We start from the raw sequence: 21365 nt of genomic DNA on the forward strand, positions 1-21365 counted from the left end.
CTAAGCATGCGGTAATTATTTTGCGAAGCAAGTTTGACCCAGCAGTAATTCAAAGCAGGCGCATACTATATGCCCTGTGGCAATTCAAGGAAATACGGGATGTTTAATTGTGTTAAAACACGTGTGCAATGTTTACTAGGTATTAACACTAAAACTTCCATCTTCTTCCACTTATCCAAGGTCGGGTCACGGGGGAAGCAGCCTACGCAGGGAAGCCCAGACTTTCCTCTCCCAAGCCACTTCGTCCAGCTCTTCCCAGGGGATCCCAAGGCTTTCCCAGGCCAGCTGAGAGACATAGTCTACCCAACGTGTCCTGGGTTTTACCCGTGGCCACCTACCGGTCGGACGTGCCCTAAACACCTCCCTCGGGAGGAGTTCGGGTGGCATCCTGACCAGATGCCCGAACCACCTCATCTGACTCCTCTCGATGTGGAGGAGAAGCGGCTTTACTTTGAGCAGAGCTTCTCGCCCTATCTCTAAGGAAGAGCCCTGCCACCTGGCGGAGGAAACTCATTTCGGCTGCTTGTACCCGTGATCTTGTCCTTTCGGTCACAACCCAAAGCTCATGACCATAGGTGAGGATGGGAATGTAGATCGACCGGTAAATTGAGAGCTTTGCCTTCCGGCTCAGCTACTTCTTTACCACAACCTATCGATACAGCGTCCGCATTACTGAGGACGCCGCACCGATCAGCCTGTCGATCTTACGATCCACTTTTCCCTCACTCGTGAACAAGACTCCGAGGTACTTGAACTCCTCCACTTGGGGCAGTGTCTCTTCCCCAACCCGGAGATGGCACTCCACCCTTTTACGGGCAAGAAACATGGACGCGGACTTAGAGGTGCTGATTCTCAACCCAGTCACTTCACACTCGGCTGCGAACCGATCCAATGAGAGCTGAAGATCCTGGCCAGATGAAGCCATCAGGACCACATCATCTGCAAACGGCAGAGACCTAATTCTGCAGCCATCAAACCGGATCCCCTCAACGCCTTGGCTGCTCCTAGAAATTCTGTCCACAAAATTTATGGACAGAATCGGTGACAAAGGGCAGCCTTTGCGGAGTCCAACCCTCAATGGAAATGTGTTCGACTTACTGCCGGCAATGCGGACCAAGCTATGGCACTGATCGTACAGGGAACGGACCGCCACAATAAGACAGTCCGATACCCCATACTCTCTAGGCACTCCCCACAGGACTTACCGAGGGACACGGTCGAATGCCTTCTCCAAGTCCACAAAGCAAATGTAGACTGGTTGGGCAAACTCCCATGCACCTTCAAGGACCCTGCCGAGAGTATAAAGCTGGTCCACAGTTCCAGAACCAAGACGAAAACCACACTGTTCCTCCTGAATCCGGGGTTCGACTATTCGGCGTAGCCTTCTCTCCAGTACACCTGAATAAACCTTACCGGGAAGGCTGAAACTTATATTTTATTTATGTAACATACACAATGGACATTATTTATGTGAAATAGACATTGAACATTCCTTTTTAAATATTTATATTCACAGTCTTACAAACAGAAATAAAGGAAGACGTATAAAGAAATAAAACTGAGGAAGACAAATAATCCAAAAGAAGGAACATCAATCATCAACAAAACTTAGCCTCTGATTCTTCATGCTGTTAATTATCTGTCTACCTGTACACGCTGGGAACGAGTAGCGAGGGCAGAAAAATGCATTTACTGACAGTGCAGTGTGAAAACTCTCCCGTCCAAAGGCAAAACCCAGTAACTCAATGTTGGTCAAAACTGAGCTGATAATAATTTTGGAGTTCCTAGGTGATATGCTTTACATTAGTGTATGCGATATTGTAATTTGTTTCATAAGTAAGCTGTTACGCGCATGGCAGGACCTAGCAACTACCACATAATAGATAGAACAGAAAAACCTAGTATCTCAAGGGACCAATCGGAGCTTCTTTGTCAGTCGCCTTATTGTCTTTAATGAGACATTTGCACGAATGGGGGCCGACGGTGAACCTGATTATGTGATATTATGGCACGAGGGGATATTTGAAAGATTGGCCCAGGACGTTGCAAGCACCTTCATTAAATGTATTGTTCTTGATTCTTCCCCTTGCATACTCTTTTGGGGAGATAACTGTGGAGGTCAAAATAAAAACTAGATGCTGTGCCCAATGTGCAACCGCAGAATGGGGCCCACCCGAGATTGTGATAAAATATCTGGAGAAAGGGCACACGTTCATGGGAGCAGATTCAATCCATGGCTCAATCGGCAAGAAAATGAAAGCTCAAGAAAACATCTATATGTTTGATGCCTTTGTAGATCTTTGTAAGACAGCATCAAGATAGATTGGTTTTCCTTTGTTTTCTCAAAATCAGCTAGAAGTGAGTTACTAGGTTTTGCCTTTGGACGGGAGCGCTGATGAGTTTACTTTGTAAATAAGTAAACACAATCTCAAACTAATATAACCTGCAGAAGCACTTACTAAAGAAACATCCAAATTTCGATGTCCGGCCCCTAAAACCTTGGGCTCTTTAAACTGTAGCCATCTTCATTATGTAGTTAAATAGCCCTGACCTAGGAGATGAATGAGATTATATTTTATTTTTAAAAAGATTCAAGATGTTTACCATAATTCTTCCTATTTGTACTTTGTGAACACTAGTAGTTTGAAAAGTTTCTTAAACTGAATCATATTAGTACTTTGCTTGATTTCCTTGCTTAATCCATTCCGGCGTGGCGCAGTGGAAGAGTGGGCGTGCGCAACCCGAGGGTCCCTGGTTCAATTCCCACCTAGTACCAACCTCGTCACGTCCGTTGTGTCCTGAGCAAGACACTTCACCCTTGCTCCTGATGGGTGCTGGTTGGCGCCTTGCATGGCAGCTCCCTCCATCAGTGTGTGAATGTGTGTGTGAATGGGTAAATGTGGAAGTTGTGTCAAAGCGTTTTGAGTACCTTGAAGGTAGAAAAGCGCTATACAAGTACAACCCATTTATCATTTATAACTAATTCCACATACTGATGTGCTAAATGTTTTAAGTGTTGTACGTGCATACAGATGTTTTGAATGAGATTTTACTCTAAAATAAATGGTAAGCACTTTTCTACTTTCGAGGTACTCAAAGCGCTTTGAAACTGTTTCCACATTCTCCCATTCACACACTGATGGCGGGACCTGCCATGCAATACCCTAACCACGACCCATCAGGAGCAAGGGTGAAGTGTCTTGCTCAAGAACATAACAGATGTGACTAGGAAGGCAGAAGCCGGGGATCAAACCGGAAAACCTCAGGTTGCTGGCATTGCCGCGCTTCCAACCAAGCCCACCATCTTGTCCAACAGGGTCACAGTCTGAATGTTCCAGTGTAACACTTGTTCCTCGGCTGTGGTGTCACACACAGGAGCAAAGATGGGCTGAGAGACGGCCGTTTCTATGACGGACATCATCAAGGTCTCCGCAAATGTCGACTCAGATATTGGGGCATTGAAGGGGCGTGATACGGGTATGGCAAATCAGACAGGAACGGCCAAACCCATCCGAGGCAATGTCCCTGTTATGTGTTGTCTGTAACTGAATCCCTGACAGCATCTCGGTGTGGATGACGGTGATCCCATTTAGCCACTGACGCGGCTTTGACGTTGGTTTTACGTGCTATGGCATTGACTCTTTTAGCTGGGGTCTTTTTCTCCCGAGAGGCCCCCTCACTTGGAATTTTAGGCTTTTTCTCCTACACGTTGTCTTCCAGGAACACAAGGTAGTTCTTTCACGGAACGCTGGAGTCATGAGTCGCCATGTGCCTGCAAAGCGTGGACTTGTCAGATAAGGTGCGTCTGCACATTCCGCACATGTAAAACTTCTCACCGGTGAGAATGCGCTGGTGCCTCTGCAGGGCGTTGAGCTGCGTGAAGTATTGCTGCAATACCTGCAGGCGTTGAGCGCCCGTATCGTTAAAGGCCTAGTGAAACCCACAACTACCCACCAAGAAGTCTAATAGTTTATGTATCAATGATGAAATATTAACATTGCAACACATGCCAATACGGCCTTTTTAGTTTACTAAATTGCAATTTTAAATTTCCCGGAAGTTTTGTCTTGAAAACGTTGTGTAATGATGCATGTACGCAAGACGTCACGGGCTGTTAGGAAGTATGAGCGCTACGCACACAAACAGCTAAAAGTCGTCTGCTTTAACGGCATAATTACACAGTATTTTGGAGAACTGTGTTGCAGAATCTTTTGCAATTTGTTCAATTAATATTGGAGAAGTCAAAGTAGAAAGATGGAGTTGGGAAGCTTTAGCCTTTAGCCACACAAACACACGGTGATTCCTTGTTTAAAATTCCTGGAGGTGAAACATTACTATGGATCAGAGCGCGGTCAAGCGAACATGAAACACGACGGAATGTCAACCAGCAGGTTTTGGTGAGAAAATTGTGGTTAAAAAGTCGCTTCTTACCGGAGAAAAGCTGAGCTTGCCCCGTCCATAAAGCTGCCGTCGACTTCCCTGAGACACTGGAGTCAAGACACCCGTGGACACACACCTCCGATTATCAGGTACTATTAAACTCACTAAAACACTAGCAACACAATGGAAAGATAAGGAATTTCCCAGAATTATTCTACTAAATGTGTCTAAAAACATTGGAATCCGTCCCAATGCAATCGCGTTTTTTTTCTTTTTTAACTTTTTTTTCTAGTCTGTCGCTATCAATATCCTCAAACACGAATCTTTCATCCTCGCTCAAATCAATGGGGAAATTGTCGTTTTCTTGGTCCGAATAACACTTTGTGTTGGAGGCTTCCATCAATGTGATTATGTGAGGAGCCCCCACACTTGCGACGTCATCGTCTGCGACTTCCGGTAGAGGCAGGGCTTTTGTCTTAGCACTGAAAGTTGCGAACCTTATCGTGGATGTTCTCTACTAAATGCATCCATCCATCATCTTCCGCTTATCCGAGGTCGGGTCGTGGGGGCAGCAGCCTAAGCAGGGAAGCCCAGACTTCCCTCTCCCCAGCCACTTCGTCTAGCTCTTCCCGGGGGATCCCGAGGCGTTCCCAGGCCAGCCAGGAGACATAGTCTTCCCAACGTGTCCTGGGTCTTCCCTGTGGCCTCCTACCGGTTGGACGTGCCCTAAACACCTCCCTAGGGAGGCGTTCGGGTGGAATCCTGACCAGATGCCCGAGCCACTTCATCTGGCTCTTCTCGATGTGGAGTAGCAAAGGCTTTACTTTGAGTTCCTCCTGGATGGCAGAGCTTCTCACCCTATCTCTAAGGGAGAGCCCCGCCACCCGGCGGAGGAAACTCATTTCGGCCGCTTGTACCCGTGATCTTGTCCTTTCGGTCATGACCCAACGCTCATGACCATAGGTGAAGATGGGAACGTAGATCGACCGGTAAATTGAGAGCTTTGCCTTCCGGCTCAGCTACTTATTCACCACAACGGATCGATACAACGTCTGCATTACTGAAGACGCCGCACCGATCCGCCTGTCGATCTCACGAACAAGACTCCTAGGTACTTGAACTCCTCCACTTGGGGCAGGGTCTCCTCCCCAACCCGGAGATGGCACTCCACCCTTTTCCGGGCGATTTCTACTAAATCCTTTCAGCAAAAATATGGCAATATCGCGAAATGATCAAGTATGACACATAGAATGGACCTGCTATACCCTTTTGAATAAGAAAATCTCATTTCAGTAGGCCTTTAAATGCTGATGCAGGGAGTTCCTCTGGGCGAAGCCGCAGCCGCACTTGTCGCACTTGAAAGGCTTGGTTCCCCTGTGGATGTTGGAGTGGTTCCTCAGGTATTCTTTGGAGGTAAAGCTCTTACCGCAGGACACGCACATGAAAGGTCTCTCTCTTGTGTGGGGCGCTTAGGATAGACCAGCATACTTTTCTGTGAGAAGCGGGCGTAGCACTTATCACAGTAAAATGGCTTCTCTCCCGGATCCTTTGGTGCATTTTGAGGGCCGAGTTCTGGGTGAAGTGGGTGCTGCAGTTGTTGCAGACGGAGGGCTTGATGCCACTGTGGATCTTCTTGTGAAGCTCCAGCGATGCTTTGGAGCTGAGCGACTTGCCGCAGTGATACTGGCGATACTGGGGGACGTGCACCTGTTGGGGGTGGCAGACCACATCCTTCCATTTAAAGGTCTTAGCGCAGACTTTGCAGGAAAACGGTCCCTCGATGCTGTGGTTGTGCTTCTCATGGATCTTCAGGTTGCTGCATTTAGAGAAGGTCTGCAGGCAGGAGTTTGCAGCAGTTCACCAGGTTCACTTCAGCCTTATGCTAGGTGCTGATGTGCTTCATGTAGGTTATATTTCTTCTCTTTCGTTGAGAAAAATTGTACATTCTTGGGTAGCAGATTATAGTTTGCTTTGTACATAATTTTAGCTGTTTGCAAATGCCCCAAGTCGTTTAATTTCTATATTTTCGATTCAATAAATAAAGGGTTTGTATGTTCTCTATATAGAACATTATGTATTATTCTAACTGATCTTTTTTGTAACACCGTTAGTGTATAAAGCACACATTTATAGTAATTTCCCCATATTTCTACACAATAACTGAGATATGGTAACACTAGCAAAGAGTACAGATTATGGCAGTTGTATGCCATCAGGGCCAGCAAAGCCTTCTCTGCTGGCCTAACACAACCAGAAATCATGACCATAATTAAAGATAAAATATATTTTTTATTTACTTTCCCTAAATATATAAAAGTATTCATATTCTCGTCATGTCCTGAAGGAACTCTCCTGAAGGAATCAATAAAGTACTATCTATGTCATATTATGCTCATTCCCGTGCTGTTTTTTTCAGTGCCCTAGTGGGTAGAGTGTCCACCCTGAGATCAGTAGGTCGTGAGTTCAAACCCCGGCTGAGTCATACCAAAGACTATAAAAATAGGATTCATTACCTCCCTGCTTGGCACTCAGCATTAAAGGGTTGGAATTGGCGGTTAAATCACCAAAAATTATTCCCGGGCGTGGCACTGCTGCTGCCCACTTCTCCCCTAACCTCCCAGGTTATGATCAAGGGAGATGGGTCAAATGCAGAGAATAACATTTTACCACACCTAGTGTGTGTGTGTGACCAGTACTTTAACTTTAACTTTAGTTTTAGTTTGTAACCAATCAGATTTCAGCCAGCTTATGTTGCCATGCTGTACGAAATCTGCCCGAGGCCTTCGGAATCAATAATGCGGGCGTCCTTGCGCTGTAAGTGATCTGGGACGTACAGTGATAGACAGTTGCGATAGCCAATCAGATCACAAGTTTTTGTCAGTAAGGCCTTCTCGATGGCCTCACGTTGAACGTGACATTTACGCGTCCTGTGATTGGATACTCATTTGGACCGTTAGTGGATGAATTTGAGAACACAGCGTTGAGAGACAGTTGTGATAGCCAATCAGATCACAAGCTGTTGACAGCAGCCTATCTAAGTAGCCTGATGTTAACGAGACTTTGATTGGATACTCACTTGTCATTCCAAAGTGAGTATCCATTAAAAAGTTTCTACTTAGCAGGAAGCGGGAAGTGTTGCGCCTTTAGCCAGACCGAGATAGCAGAGAAGGAGAATAAAATATTGATAAGTGGCAGATATATATTTGCAAGGCCATTTTCAAGAAGGATATTTAAAGAGAAACAACATCTTGTAAGACGATGTCGGCCAACCCCGGAAGCTAGCTCAGCTTATCTGGTGATGAAATGGGGAAATTTCTCGCCATTTCCATTCGTATAAGCTGACGACGAGGAGTACCACTGGCTTATACGGCGTCAAATAGGTCCAATAAATTGTCGGTTCAAATATTTTATTTTTTTAACTTTTAATAGTTTTTTTGCGGTTTTAATTTTGACAGTCCCACATAAGATATGTTTTAATTGCTGATAAATTTTAATTGAATTTTAAATCCGCCAGAAAATAACCCGTTTTGTATACTATTGATGTGATTAAATACGCAGTAGGGCGTAAATGTGATCCTGAATGGTATTTCTACAGCTACGGTCATGTGCTGACATAAATTATTGTATTTTGAGAGGTATTGATGTCGAAGATCACTGAAGTCTTAGGACTTAGGTGGTAAACGCACGGCCCGCCACTGGAATACAGTGTCATTTTACTTTATTCATTATTAGCGTGTTTCTTGCTACATTATGTTGTATATTTTTACATGAATTTTCCAGTTACCTTTTTTACCTATTATTACATCCAAACATGCATTTTCTTTAACCTTTTCAATGTCTGGTCTGTCTATTTGTGTTTGACTCTCCCTTCTACTGTACCGAATAGCATTATTTCAGTTTTACTGAGGTTTAAGGATAGTCTGTTTTTGTCAAACTATCTTTTTAATTTGTTCATTTATTCTATTATTATTTATATTAGTGTTTGTGTGTTTTCTCCTGAACAAAACAGAGTTTTGTCATCTCCAAATGGTACTAACTTTAAGTCCTATGCAACTTTACAAATGTTGTTTATATAAAGGTTTAACAATTTTGGTCCCAGTATTGATCCCTGGTGTACCCCACAAAATGTATTCAGCTCTGTAGACGTGTGTTCGTCTATCTTCACGTATTGCTTCCTGTTGGTTCAGTAGCTTTTTACCAACCCTCAGATGCCATACAGTTCTAATTTGTTCATTAAGATATTATGATTGATTCTATCAAATGCTTTTGTTAAACCCATAAACACTGCCGCAGCACATTTTTTTACTTTCTATTGCAATGGTGATCTCTTCTGTTATTTCGATTAATGCCATTGATGTTGAAATGTTGGCTCTGCATGCATATTGATTATCTGTGAGTGTTCCGTTTTTATTTATGAATTTGTCCAATCTGTTGTTAAACTGTTTTTCAATCATTTTTGAAAATTGTCAAAATAAAGAAACAGTTCTGTAGTTTGTAAACTGGTGTCTGTCTCCAGACTAAATGTGTACGACTTTTGCTATTTTCGTTTTTTTTGGAATCTGCCTGTTATAAATGATAGATGGCTGTTATATGTTATTTCTCTTAAACAACATTTTCTATTTTTAATATCAATTCTGTTACAATAATTTTTGTTCCACAAAATTGATTATTTCTTCTTTTGTCACACTCTTGCGGAACATCGAGATGGGATGGAATTTTGTCTATGGTATCATTCAAGTCCTCAACTGACCTGGGATCTGGAATCTTTTCCCCAGATTTGTTCCAATATTTACAATGTACTTATTGAAGCTTTCAACTATTTCTTTTATATTGTCATTTTTTACATTTTCATCTGTTAAAGTATTTTAAATTATTTTCTACCAAAAATGTTACGCTACAGTAATTAGGATGCCCCATATTGCTCTCATGTTGTTTTTATCCAAGTCTAATAATTGACTCTAAAATTATTTATAGTATGCCAGTTAGCTTGTTCTTATACGTTTTGTACTTGTTTTCTGCCTCTGTAGATCTTTGTGTTGGAAATGTTCTATATAAAGTATTTTTCTTGTTGTAAGCATTTGTCAGTCCTTTTGTCATCCATGGTTGATTGTTTTTATTTTGCTTCTTACTAAGTTGTTTAAATGGACAATGTTTGTCATAAAGCATCATGAAGGCATTAAAAAATTACCATAGGCATCATCTAAGACATTTTCACCAACTGTGATCTCTCAGATCATTCTGGAAAGCTGTCATACTTTGTTCTGTGGATATTCTTCGAAATGTATTTTTGTCATCAATGTTCCTCTATTGTAGTTTCCGTAATTGCGAAAACTGGCTGTTGATCACTGATGTCGGATATTAGCACACCATTTGTGGTATTATGATCAAAATCATTAGTAAAAATATTACCAATGAGTGTGGCATTGTGTCCTGGTGATTTTAGGATATGAACGTAGGCTATACATTGTGTGTATAAAGTAATCTAAGTATTGTTGTTTGTTAGGGTTTAAGGGGTCAATCTTAAAGGCCTACTTAAACCCACTACCACCCACCACGCAGTCTGATAGTTTAAATATCAATGATGAAATATTAACATTGCAACACATGCCAATACGGCCTTTTTAGTTTACTAAATTACAATTTCGTCTTCGAAACGTCGTGTAATGATGACGTGTACGCAAGACGTCACAGATTTTTAGGAACTATGAGCGCTGCGCACACACACAGCTAAATGTCGTCTACTTTAATGGCATAATTATACAGTTTTTTGGACATCTGTGTTCCTGAATCTTTTGCAATTTGTTCAATTAATATTGGAGAAGCACAGTAGACAGATGGAGTTGGGAAGTTTTAGCCTTTAGCCACACAAACACACGGTGATTCCTTGTTTAAAATTCCTGGAGGTGAAACTTTCCTATGGATCAGAGCGCGGTCAAGAGAATATGGATCCCGACCACATGTCAACCACCAGGTTTCGGTGAGAAAATTGTGGTTAAAAAGTCAGTTCTTACCAGAGAAAAGCTGAGCTTGTGCCGTCCATAGCTGCCGCCGACTCCCCTGAGACACTGCGTGTCAAGACACCCGTGGAGACACCCTTCCGACTATCAGGTAATATTAAACTCACTAAAACACTAGCAACACAATAGAAAGATATGGGATTTCCCAGAATTGACCTAGTAAAAGTCTGTCGCTATCAATATCCTCAAACACGAATCTTTCATCCTCGCTCAAATTAATGGGGAATTGTCGTTTTCTCGGTCCTAATAGCACTTTTTGTTGGAGGCTCCCATTAAAAGAAATGTGAATATGTGAGGAGACATCAAACATGTGACGTCATCGTCTGCGACTTCCGGTAGAGGCAGGGCATTTCTTGCGAACTTTATCGTCGATGTTTCTACTAAATCCTTTCAGCAAAAATATGGCAATATCGCGAAATGATCAAGTATGACACATAGAATGGACCTGCTATCCCCGTTTGAATAAGAAAATCTCATTTCAGTAGGCCTTTAAAGTCAACACATAATGTACATTTTTGACTGATGTCATTAAAAGTAGCCTTAATCCAGTCCTCAAAAGTATCAATGTTTGACTTAAGGGTTCTATATATACAATTGATTATGTTGTGGACTTTTTAATGACATACTACAACTTAAACAATATGAAAAATGTATTCGGGTGTTACCATTTAGTGGTCAATTGTACGGAATATGTACTGAACTGTGCAATCTACTAATAAAAGTTTCAACCTATCAATCAATCAAGGTTAGGCATTGTCTGCGATGAGGTGGCGACTTATCCAGGGTGTACCCCGCCTTCCGCCCGATTGTAGCTGAGATAGGCGCCAGCGCCCCCCGCGACCCCAAAAGGGAATAAGCGGTAGAAAATGGATGGATGGATGGGTTAGGCATTGTAAAATATTATCAAATTATATTTTTTACTGCTTAGTAGTTGAAGTTCTTCATCATGTACACAGCTACTCTAAATCCGTTCTTGTTACTTCTGTTGATATAAGTAAGTTCATAAACGTATTATCAATATAATCAAATATCAATAATTACTATCAATATTGAATATCAATAATCAAAATATTTTCCTTTTTTAGCATCGACCCATGTTTCTTAGAGAGCGATCACTTTGAAGGGTTCTGTGAATTGTTTCAAAAAATACTTCACGTAGATGTAGTTTGTATAAAAACTTCTGCTATTGAAATAATTAATCAAAAAAAAATGTACATTGATGTATTTTTTCTTTTGTAAAAATTTTAATTAAATTGTAAAAATTAAATAGCTCTGATGTACATTAATTACAAGACAATTAAGTTGCACAATAAGTCAGGGAAGTTATGGTAGAAGTATCAGTACAAGTAGAAGTACAGTAGTCAAATACAGTACCAGTGCAATATCAATTACTGCAACAGTATATACAGTACAGGAAGCAACACATATGAAGGTGTCTACAGTTCTTTGGCAGTTGAGTAGTGACAGTAGAATGAACAAAGGAAATAAACAGTATGACTTCTGTATACTCTTGTTTTTACATTATTTACAATCATTGAATGAATAGTATTGTAGTCCGGTAATTACAGTGGTAAGTAAATTGTTTTTACATTATTTTTTACATTAATTACAGTCATTGAATGAAGAGTATTGTAGTCAGGTAATTATGGTGGTAAGTAAAGTGATTTTTGTGCGTGCGGTTTTGTGCAATTGTGATGAGTGTTAATCAGCGGGGCAGTTGAGCAGTCTGATGGCTTGGGGATAGAAGCTCCTCCCGAGTCTGTCCGTGTTGGCTTTGAGACTCTGGTAGCGCTTGCCTGACTTAAGCAGTGAGGAGAGGCAGTTGCTTGGGTGGCTAGAGTCCCTCACAATCCTCTTCGCCTTGGATCTACACCGCCTGGTGTAGACGTTTCAGATGGTTGGGAGCACACCTCCGATGGTGCGCTCGGCTGATCTGGCCACTCTCTGCAGTCTGTTGCGGTCGTGTGTGGTGCTATTCCCATACCAGGAGGTGATGTTTCCAGTCATGACACTCTCTGTTGTGCATGAGTAGAAGTTTCTGAGGATCTTGTGGTTTAGCTTAAACGTCTTCAGTCTCACCACTTTGTCTGTGTGTGTGGTCCAGGACATGTCTTCTGATATTGTCACTCCAAGGTATTTGAAGTGGGTCACTCTCTTGACCGGTGGCCCGTCTATGCTAAGGGGACTGTAGTTCCTTGCCTCCCGTCTACTAAAATCCACTATGATCTCCTTGGTCTTGCTGACGTTCAGAGCGAGGTGGTTCTCCTGACACCACAGTGCCAGGTTCTTCACTTCACTCTTGTTCAGTAAACCCTTGGAGCATTGTAATTCTGTAGTTGAATGTCGATGTCCGTTAGACTCCATGATCCTTTTTGTTGTTGTGGTTGATCGAAGTACAAACCCCGTTACCATATGAGTTGGGAAATTGTGTTAGATGTAAATATAAACGGAATACAATGATTTGCAAATCATTTTCAACCCATATTCAGTTGAATATGCTACAAAGATAACATATTTGATGTTCAAACTGATAAACTTTTTTTTTTGCAAATAATCATTAACTTTAGAGTTTGATGCCAGCAACACGTGACAAAGAAGTTGGGAAAGGTGCCAATAAATACTGATAAAGTTGAGGAATGATTATCAAACACTTATTTGGAACATCCCACAGGTGTGCAGGCTAATTGGGAACAGGTGGGTGCAATGATTGGGTATAAAAACCTCTTCCCAAAAAATGCTCAGTCTTTCACAAGAAAGGATGGGGCAAGGTACACCCCTTTGTCCACAACTGCGTGAGCAAATAGTCAAACACTTTAAGAACAACATTTCTCAAAGTGCAATTGCAAGAAATTTAGGGATTTCAACATCTACGGTCCATAATATCATCAAAAGGTTCAGGGAATCTGGAGAAATCACTCCACGTAAGCGGCATGGCCTGAAACCAACACTGAATGACCGTGACCTTTGATCCCTCCGACTGCACTATATCAAAAACCGACATCAATCTCTAAAAGATATCCCCACATGGGCTCAGGAACACTTCAGAAAACCACTGTCACTAAATACCGTTTGTCGCTACATCTGTAAGTGCAAGTTAAAGCTCTACTAGGCAAAGCGAAAGCAATCTACCAACAACATCCAGAAACGGCGCCGGCTTCTCTGGGCCCGAATTCATCTAAGATGGACTGATGCAAAGTGGAAAAGTGTTCTGTGGTCTGACGAGTCCACATTTCAAATTGTTTTTGTAAATATTCGACATTGTGTCATCCGGACGAAAGGTGAAGCGAAACATCCAGACTTTTATCGACGTTAAGTTCAAAAGTAAGCATCTGTGACGGTATGGGGGTGCATTAATGCCCAAGGCATGGGTAACTTACACATCTGTGAAGGCACCATTAATGCTGAAAGGTTTCATACAGGTTTTGGAACAACATATGCTGCCATCTAAGCGCCGTCTTTTTCATGGAGGCCCCTGCTTATTTCAGCAAGACAATGCCAAGCCACATTTAGCACGTATTACAACAGCGTGGCTTTGTAAAAAAAGAGTGCGGGTACTTTCCTGGCCCGCCTGCAGTCCAGACCTGTCTCCCATCGAAAATGTTTGGCGCATTATGAAGCGTAAAATACGATAGCGGAGACCCCGGACTGTTGAACGACTGAAGCTTTACATAAAACAAGAATGGGAAATAATTTCACTTTCAAAGCTTCAACAATTAGTTTATTCAGTTCCCAAACATTTATTGAGTGTTGTTAAAAGAACAGGTGATGTAACATAGTGGTGAACATGCCCTTTCCCAACTACTTTGGCACGTGTTGCAGCCATTAATTATTATTTGCAAAAAATAATAAAGTTTATGAGTTTGAACATCAAATATCTGGTGTTTGTAGTGCATTAAACTGAATATGGGTTGAAAGGGTTTTGCAAATCATTCTATTCCGTTTATATTTACATATAACACAATTTCCCAACTCATATGGAAACGGGGTTCGTACAATTGCTTCTGGACATCCATTCAGTTTTATGTAGAGTTTAGAATCAACCGTTGACGCAATGTTCCATTCTCCTCTTTCAGCTTCTCCATCTCCCATCTTAATGCTGTGTTGCCTTCATTGAGAATCTCCATTTTTTTCTTTGAACTTTCACATTTTTATCATATCATCACAATATTCTTTTCTCTCTCTGACAATCTGTTTTTGAAATTGTCAACGTATTTTTGTACAACTTTAGTAATCTGTTCAAGATCGCTTTGTACCTCATTGACTTGCTTTGTAGAGTTCATATTAACGCATTTAACTCAGGCTCTACTTCTGGCGAGCCTGTATTATTTTTTTGACATTATCTTATCATGCTCATGGTTACTTAGCAGACAAGTGAAGCCATTGGTGTTATTAACTTCGATGGCAAGTGGCAGCTCTAAGTTGTTTTTTCACGTACCTCATACCTGCCAGAGCTGTGTCAGCCTTTCTTGTATATCACTTCTGTGGTCAGAAACGCTTAGAATGTGTCCAACTCCTTCGGTTTTTGGTTTCGCTTTGGGTCTGCTAGGCAATGGCTTTGAGCTAGCATTTAGTTAGTTAGCTCCGGGCTTTCGGCACCTTTGCGCTTGCTTTAGCGAATCTGTACATCCCATTGGGCAGAGTTCAGGTCAAATATGTTAGCAAGCTATCCTTTAGCTATGATCACAATTAGTAGTCAGAAAAATACGGTTTTTAGTCAAAAGGTGGTATCGGGAACAGAAGTATTCTAGTTTGCGTCCTGTCTCAGAAACAGGAAGTGATGCTGTTTAACAACATTATTCAACCCAGAATGTGTTCCTACAGCGTTCCTACAGTGTGTTCCACCATGTCCCAGCACAAAGTTCCGTTAGGTTCTTCCAGGAATACTGGACAGTACATGCCATTTTGTTCTTTTACAACCACAGCAGGAGTCTGGTTTTTGCATTGGCGGCAATTAGTCCAGTCTGGTCACGGTAAACGTTGGCCTATGCCAAGGCTGCCTTTGTCAGCAGTTGTATTTCTTTTTTCTAGGCACAACGGAGGTGTTTGGTGGCCTTAGAGTCCTTGCTTTTTGCAAATGATGTGGTCTTAATGACTACATCAAGCTGTGACTTCGGGGTTTGTCAGGGCACTTCACAGCTGTGTGAAACTTCTAAAATTAGACAAAGCACCTCCAAATCTGAGGCCATGGGTCTCATCTGGAAAAGTGTGGCTTGCACCCTTCGAGTTGGAGAAGTTCAATTATCTCGGGATCTTATTTATGAATGAAGGAAAACGGACTGCCAGACTCGTCCCAGCATTTGCAGTAGTGTAGTTGCTGCACCAGACCACCATTTGCCCGAAAACAAAGCTCTCAATTTACCGATCGATCTACGTTCCTATTCTCACTTCTGTTCATGAGCTTTGGGTAGTGACTGAAAGAGCAAAGCTAAAGATACAGGCGGCCCAAATGAGTTTCCTCCGCAGGGTGACTGGACTCACCCTAAGAGACAGGGTGAGAAACTTAGTTATCTTGGAGGAGCTTTGAGTAGAACTTCTGCTCTTTCGCATGGAGAGGAGCCAGTTGAGGTAGCTCGGCATCTCGTCTTGATACCACCTGGAGATGTGGAAGAAGTAGAACTAAGGCACACTGGAGAGAATATGTCTCCTAACTTGCCTGGGAACACATCTTTGTCCCATTGGTGGAACCAGAAGAGATGCCTAAAAATTGAAACGTTTTGGGCTTCCGAATGAGGTTCCAGCGACCCGTACTTAAGTTGGCACCAGAAAACAAATGGATGGATAGCAATAATATTAATGGATTAGATTTAAATGGTGTTATTCTAAATACTCAATGCGCTTTACAGTGGGTGAATGGATGGATAGATGTTTTTCAAAATGTCAGGAACCCAACAAATGCAGTGGCCAACAACTCACCAGTTGATAGAAGGACACCTGTGGCCCCTGGTCATCAAACAGGTACCACCATGTGGCAGCAGTCACTGTTCCAAAACCCACGTATCCTAGGACATATGAAACACATGTAGTTTAAAAAAAAAATGTTGGATATATTCAATCAAGGTAGATATCTACCCTCTGTTCAGTTGTAATGAAGGAGCTGAACAATGATTTGACTTTAAAAAGTATTTTGCCTTAATACATGGATTCACCATGATGAGGATCCTGAAGGCCGATGGTGTCCCTCCCTCATGGCTCTGGGCAATAAAGACCCCAGAAGAGTGATGAGTTTGACATTCTGGCTAGGGTAATAGAGGTAGATACCCTATCCCCCTTCCACTCTGTCATAGTCCTGGACTTCGTGCTCAGGCAGGCCATCAATGGGTGAGATTAGGATCTTGGCCTTACTTAAACACCAAGGACGTCAAGAGGGCACCCTGAAGTAGTCCTGACTGACCAAAACTATGCACACTACATATTCCTGCTCTCCAACAACATGGAGCTCTTAAACAGAGCGGAGTCGGACTGTGCCATTCACCTGAATGCCAAGAAAACTGAGGTGGTCACGTACAACATCCAGGCGGAACATCAGTCTCACACAACAACAGGAGGCATTGCTCTGAAGGAAGTCAATGACTTGAAGTACCTGGGCTCATGGGTCAACTCGACAGAACAAAATCTAAAAATGAGGAAGGCACTTGCATGGAGGCCCCTGAATGGCATGGCCAGTGTATGGAACGCCAACCTCCCCTGAGAAACCAAACTTAGCTTTGTCTACACGACGGTAGAATCTGTCCTTAATGACAGTGAATGCTGGACCCTAAAGCAAACGTTGCAGAAGGCTCTAGACGGATGCTACAACAGAATGTAACATTTAGTGGTCACCATCAACAAATGTGCATATATTACCAATTAGAATCTGCAAGCTGGAATATTTGAGGTGAGCAACAAAACAGCAGACAAGAGGATGTGACTCACAGCGCACTGCAAAAGACACAAGGAGCTGTCAACCAGCACACTGCTGCTGTGGGAACCAACACATGGGCATCGGTCACAAGGACGTTCCACAATAACATTTGTGGATGTACTTAAAGATGCAGGAGCGCAGAGCACCAACGAGCTGGCCCAATGTATACAGAACCAGGATGACTTGAAACGACAAAAACTCAAAAACGTCTTCAAACAGGACTTTTAAACATACTTTTAAAATCAAAGTACTGTACGTGTATGATAGCGATTCATATAAGAGGATAGGTACAATAAATGTACTTCCCTTACATTAATCTACTAATATGATCCACTTCAAGAAACTCTTCAAACTTAAAGTGTTTACAAAGTACAAAGAAGAAGAACCATGATAAACATTCTGAATGTATTTCATCAATTCATTCGATCCCAAAATAATCCTACATATTTCACCATATGAAATATAAATTATTTCACCAAATATTACTTTTTTTTGTGTGTGTGGATTACTAATGGAGTATATTGTGAATAAATTGAGAAGAGGAAGTGAACAAAAGTTTTAGCAACTGTTATGTAAAAGAAAAGGGGTAAGATTAAACAAGCTCTGCTTCTTCCTACTCCTTTTTGAACATGCTGAAAAGAGAAACTGGAAATTGTGATGTATCATGTTGTATGCTTGCGTGTTCGAAACAAACTCAAACTCAATTAAATCCCCAAATGGTTTTTGATTTTAATAAAGTAAATACATGTGACTGTGACATATTTTTATAACATGAAAGTTAATTATTGTTTCTTTTTCTTTTTGTTATCCTCTTCTTGAGCATCCTGTATTAACATTGATGAGAGCATACAAAATAAATACTCCAGAATGCCTCACCCGCCATAAACCTCACAACACGTCACTGAAAAATGAATAGATTAAAAAAGAAAATAGATGAAAAAGTGACTTACAGAAAATAATAACAATGAATTGGATTTATAAATTGCTTTTCTAGACAGACAAAGCGCTCTACAGAGAGAACCAAGAACCCATCATTCATTCAGTCCACATTCACATATAATGGATGTAAGATACATTTCTAGCCACAGCTGCCCTGGGGTAAGCTGACAGAAACATGGCTGCCAATTTATATCTGCTTCAACCACCCCCAGACATTCATCCACATTCATATCCCAGTGTGGGTGGCCCTGGGAGCAATGCCGGTGAAGTGTCTTGCCCAAGTACACAATGCCAGTGACAAGGATGGTGGAAGCTGTATTTGTACCAGGAAAAGCAAGGTTTTCTGGATGGCTGCTCTTCCATATTATCCACACCACCCGAAGGGATAAAAATGTAAATACATGTACTCAACTAACTGGTGGAAACTCCACGTTTAAATATTGTAACCAAGGGTCTTATAAAAATAACCATTACGGCATAGATAAAAGTCAGACGATTACCTCCAACGGCCAGGTAGCGGAGGAAAAGCCACCCCGAGATGAGAGGTTCTTTTGGATTACGTGGAGGTTTATCCATAATGTCCAAATCTGGAGGGTTGAAGCCCAGGGCAGTGGCAGGCAAGCCATCGGTCACCAGGTTGACCCACAACAACTGGACAGGTATGAGGGCCTCTGGGAGACCCAGGATGGCCGTCAGGAAGATGCTGCAGAGGAACATGAGTTGTGGTTAGGGATGGGAATCGAAAACTGGTTGTTGTTCAGAACCGGTCCCTAGTTTATCAAATCCTTGGAATCGCTTGTCATTTCTTTGTGGTTCTCTTAACGGTTCCTCCGGGTGGGGATGATGTCATAATGGCATTGTCGAGCAGAAAAAGCGGACCATTTCACCTAAAAAGACCGCAACAGCGCTACTTTCAATAATTCCAAGGTTGCTATTGCAATAAGAGGACATACGAGCAATATGTTGAAACATTTGAACATACAGCATGCAATGAATGTCACGTTTTTTCACCGCGCCGATCTCATTCCAAGCAGCAGAGGTCATCTGACATAAATACAACAGGTACAAATACCGCCGATAATCTTAGCGCTGTTACCTGTTAAATTGAAATAAATGCCTTATCATTCTTCTTTTTCTAGTTTTCTGTCAGGTTGCAGCCGTAACTTAGAAGGTGCATACCGCCTGCCTTCTCATTTAGGCCATGTCCACACGAACATGGAGAGTTTCAAAAATGCAGAGCCGAGGCTAAAACGATCTCCATCCACATGAGTGTAATTTCCATCCATCCACATTCTACCGCTTGTCACTTACAGGGTCGCGGGGGGTGCTGGAGCCTATCTCATCTGCATTCGGGCGGAAGGCGGGGTACACCCTGGACAAGTCGCCACCTCATCGCAGGACCAACACAGATAGGCAGACAACATTCACACGCTAGGGCCAATTTAGTGTTGCCAATCAACTTATTCCCGGGTGCATGTTTTTGGAGGTGGGAGGAAGCCGAAGTACCTGGAGGGAATCCACGCAGTCACGGGGAGAACATGCAAACTCCACACAGAAAGATCCTGAGCGCAGGATCGAACCCAGGACCTTCGTATTGTGAGGCAGACACACTAACCCCTCTGCCAACGTAATTTCAAAACGGTCTATGTCTACACACAAACACATTCACATGCTGTCATGCACATTTTTTCCAATCAGAAGCCTGGAAAAAGCAGCAAGAGCTGACCTGGTGGCATTACACCTCTGTTATTACAATGTTTATTTTGATATACTAGGCGTACAATGACATATCCGCAGTCTTTAAAACCAACTTGTACTTTCACAGAATTTTTTTTTTTTTCTTTTTAGTGTTTAAAGTGCCCTTACGTGACTGTGCTCCAATACTCAAGGATTTATAACATGTTTATTTTACATGTACAGTGAAGTGTACATTGTTATTAGTTTTAAATTAGTGCAAAAGTAAACCCTTTTGCATTTTTAAGGGCTTAAAGCGCACGGATCTGTGTGTGCTGCTGCAAAACCTGTGGAATTATAAAGCATTTAATCATTTATATACAAACCCCGTTTCCATATGAATTGGGAAATTGTGTTAGATGTAAATATAAACAGAATACAATGATTTGCAAATCCTTTTCAACCCATATTCAATTGAATGCACTACAAAGACAAGATATTTGAGGTTCAAACTCAAAAACTTTATTTTTTTGGGGAAATAATAATTAACTTAGAATTTCATGGCTGCAACTTTGGCACGTTCACCACTGTGTTACATCACATTTTCTTATAACTACACTCAATAAACGTTTGGGAACTGAGGAAACTAATTGTTGAAGCTTTGAAAGTGTAATTCTTTCCCATTCTTGCTTGATGTACAGGTTAAGTTGTTCAACTGTCAGGGGTCTTGTTGTCGTATTTTACGCTTCATAATGCGCCACACATTTTCGATGGGAGACATGTCTGGACTGCAGGTGGGCCAGGAAAGTACTCGCACTCTTTTACTACAAAGCCACGCTGTTGTAACACGTGGCTTGGCATTGTTTTGCTGAAAAAAGCAGGGGCATCCATGATAATGTTGCTTGGATGACAACATATGTTGCTCCAAAACCTGTATGTACCTTTCAGCATTAATGGTGCCTTCACAGATGCGTAAGTTACCCAAGCCTTGGGCACTAATGCACCCCCATACCATCACAGATGCTGGCTTTTGAACTTTGCGCCTATAACAATCCGGATGGTAATTTTCCTCTTTGTTCCGGAGGACACCACGTCCACAGTTTCCAAATATAATTTGAAATGTGGACTCGTCAGACCACAGAACACTTTTCCACTTTGCATCAGTCCATGAGCTCGAGCCCAGCGAAGCCGGGGCGTTCCTCTGTGTTGTTGATAAATGGCTTTCGCTTTGCATAGTAGAGTTTTAACTAGCACTTATAGATGTAACGACCAACTGTAGTTACTGACAGTGGTTTTATGAAGTGTTCCTGAGCCCATGTAGTGATATCCTTTACACACTGATGTCAGTTTTTGATGCAGTACCGCCTGAAAGATCAAAGGTCCGTAATATCATTCCTTACGTGCAGTGATTTCTCCAGATTCTCTGAACTTTTTGATGATTTTACGGACCGTAG

General features: G+C 42.0%; 1 protein-coding gene across 2 annotated transcripts in view; it reads right to left on the reverse strand.

Annotated features, from left to right (window-relative positions):
• The window catches only part of atp2a3 (ATPase sarcoplasmic/endoplasmic reticulum Ca2+ transporting 3), a 178778-nt gene that overhangs the window by 20891 nt on the left and 136522 nt on the right, over nucleotides 1–21365 (reverse strand). For both annotated transcript variants that reach the window (XM_061898272.1, XM_061898271.1), the window contains 2 exons: nucleotides 18738–18940; nucleotides 16311–16396 (listed from right to left, as the gene is read on the reverse strand). In XM_061898272.1, the coding sequence (XP_061754256.1) occupies nucleotides 16311–16396; nucleotides 18738–18940 (289 nt within the window). The remainder of the gene's footprint in view (nucleotides 1–16310; nucleotides 16397–18737; nucleotides 18941–21365) is intronic.

The sequence above is a fragment of the Nerophis ophidion genome, linkage group LG04 (genome assembly GCF_033978795.1).
Source record: "Nerophis ophidion isolate RoL-2023_Sa linkage group LG04, RoL_Noph_v1.0, whole genome shotgun sequence".
Taxonomy (NCBI): domain Eukaryota; kingdom Metazoa; phylum Chordata; class Actinopteri; order Syngnathiformes; family Syngnathidae; genus Nerophis; species Nerophis ophidion.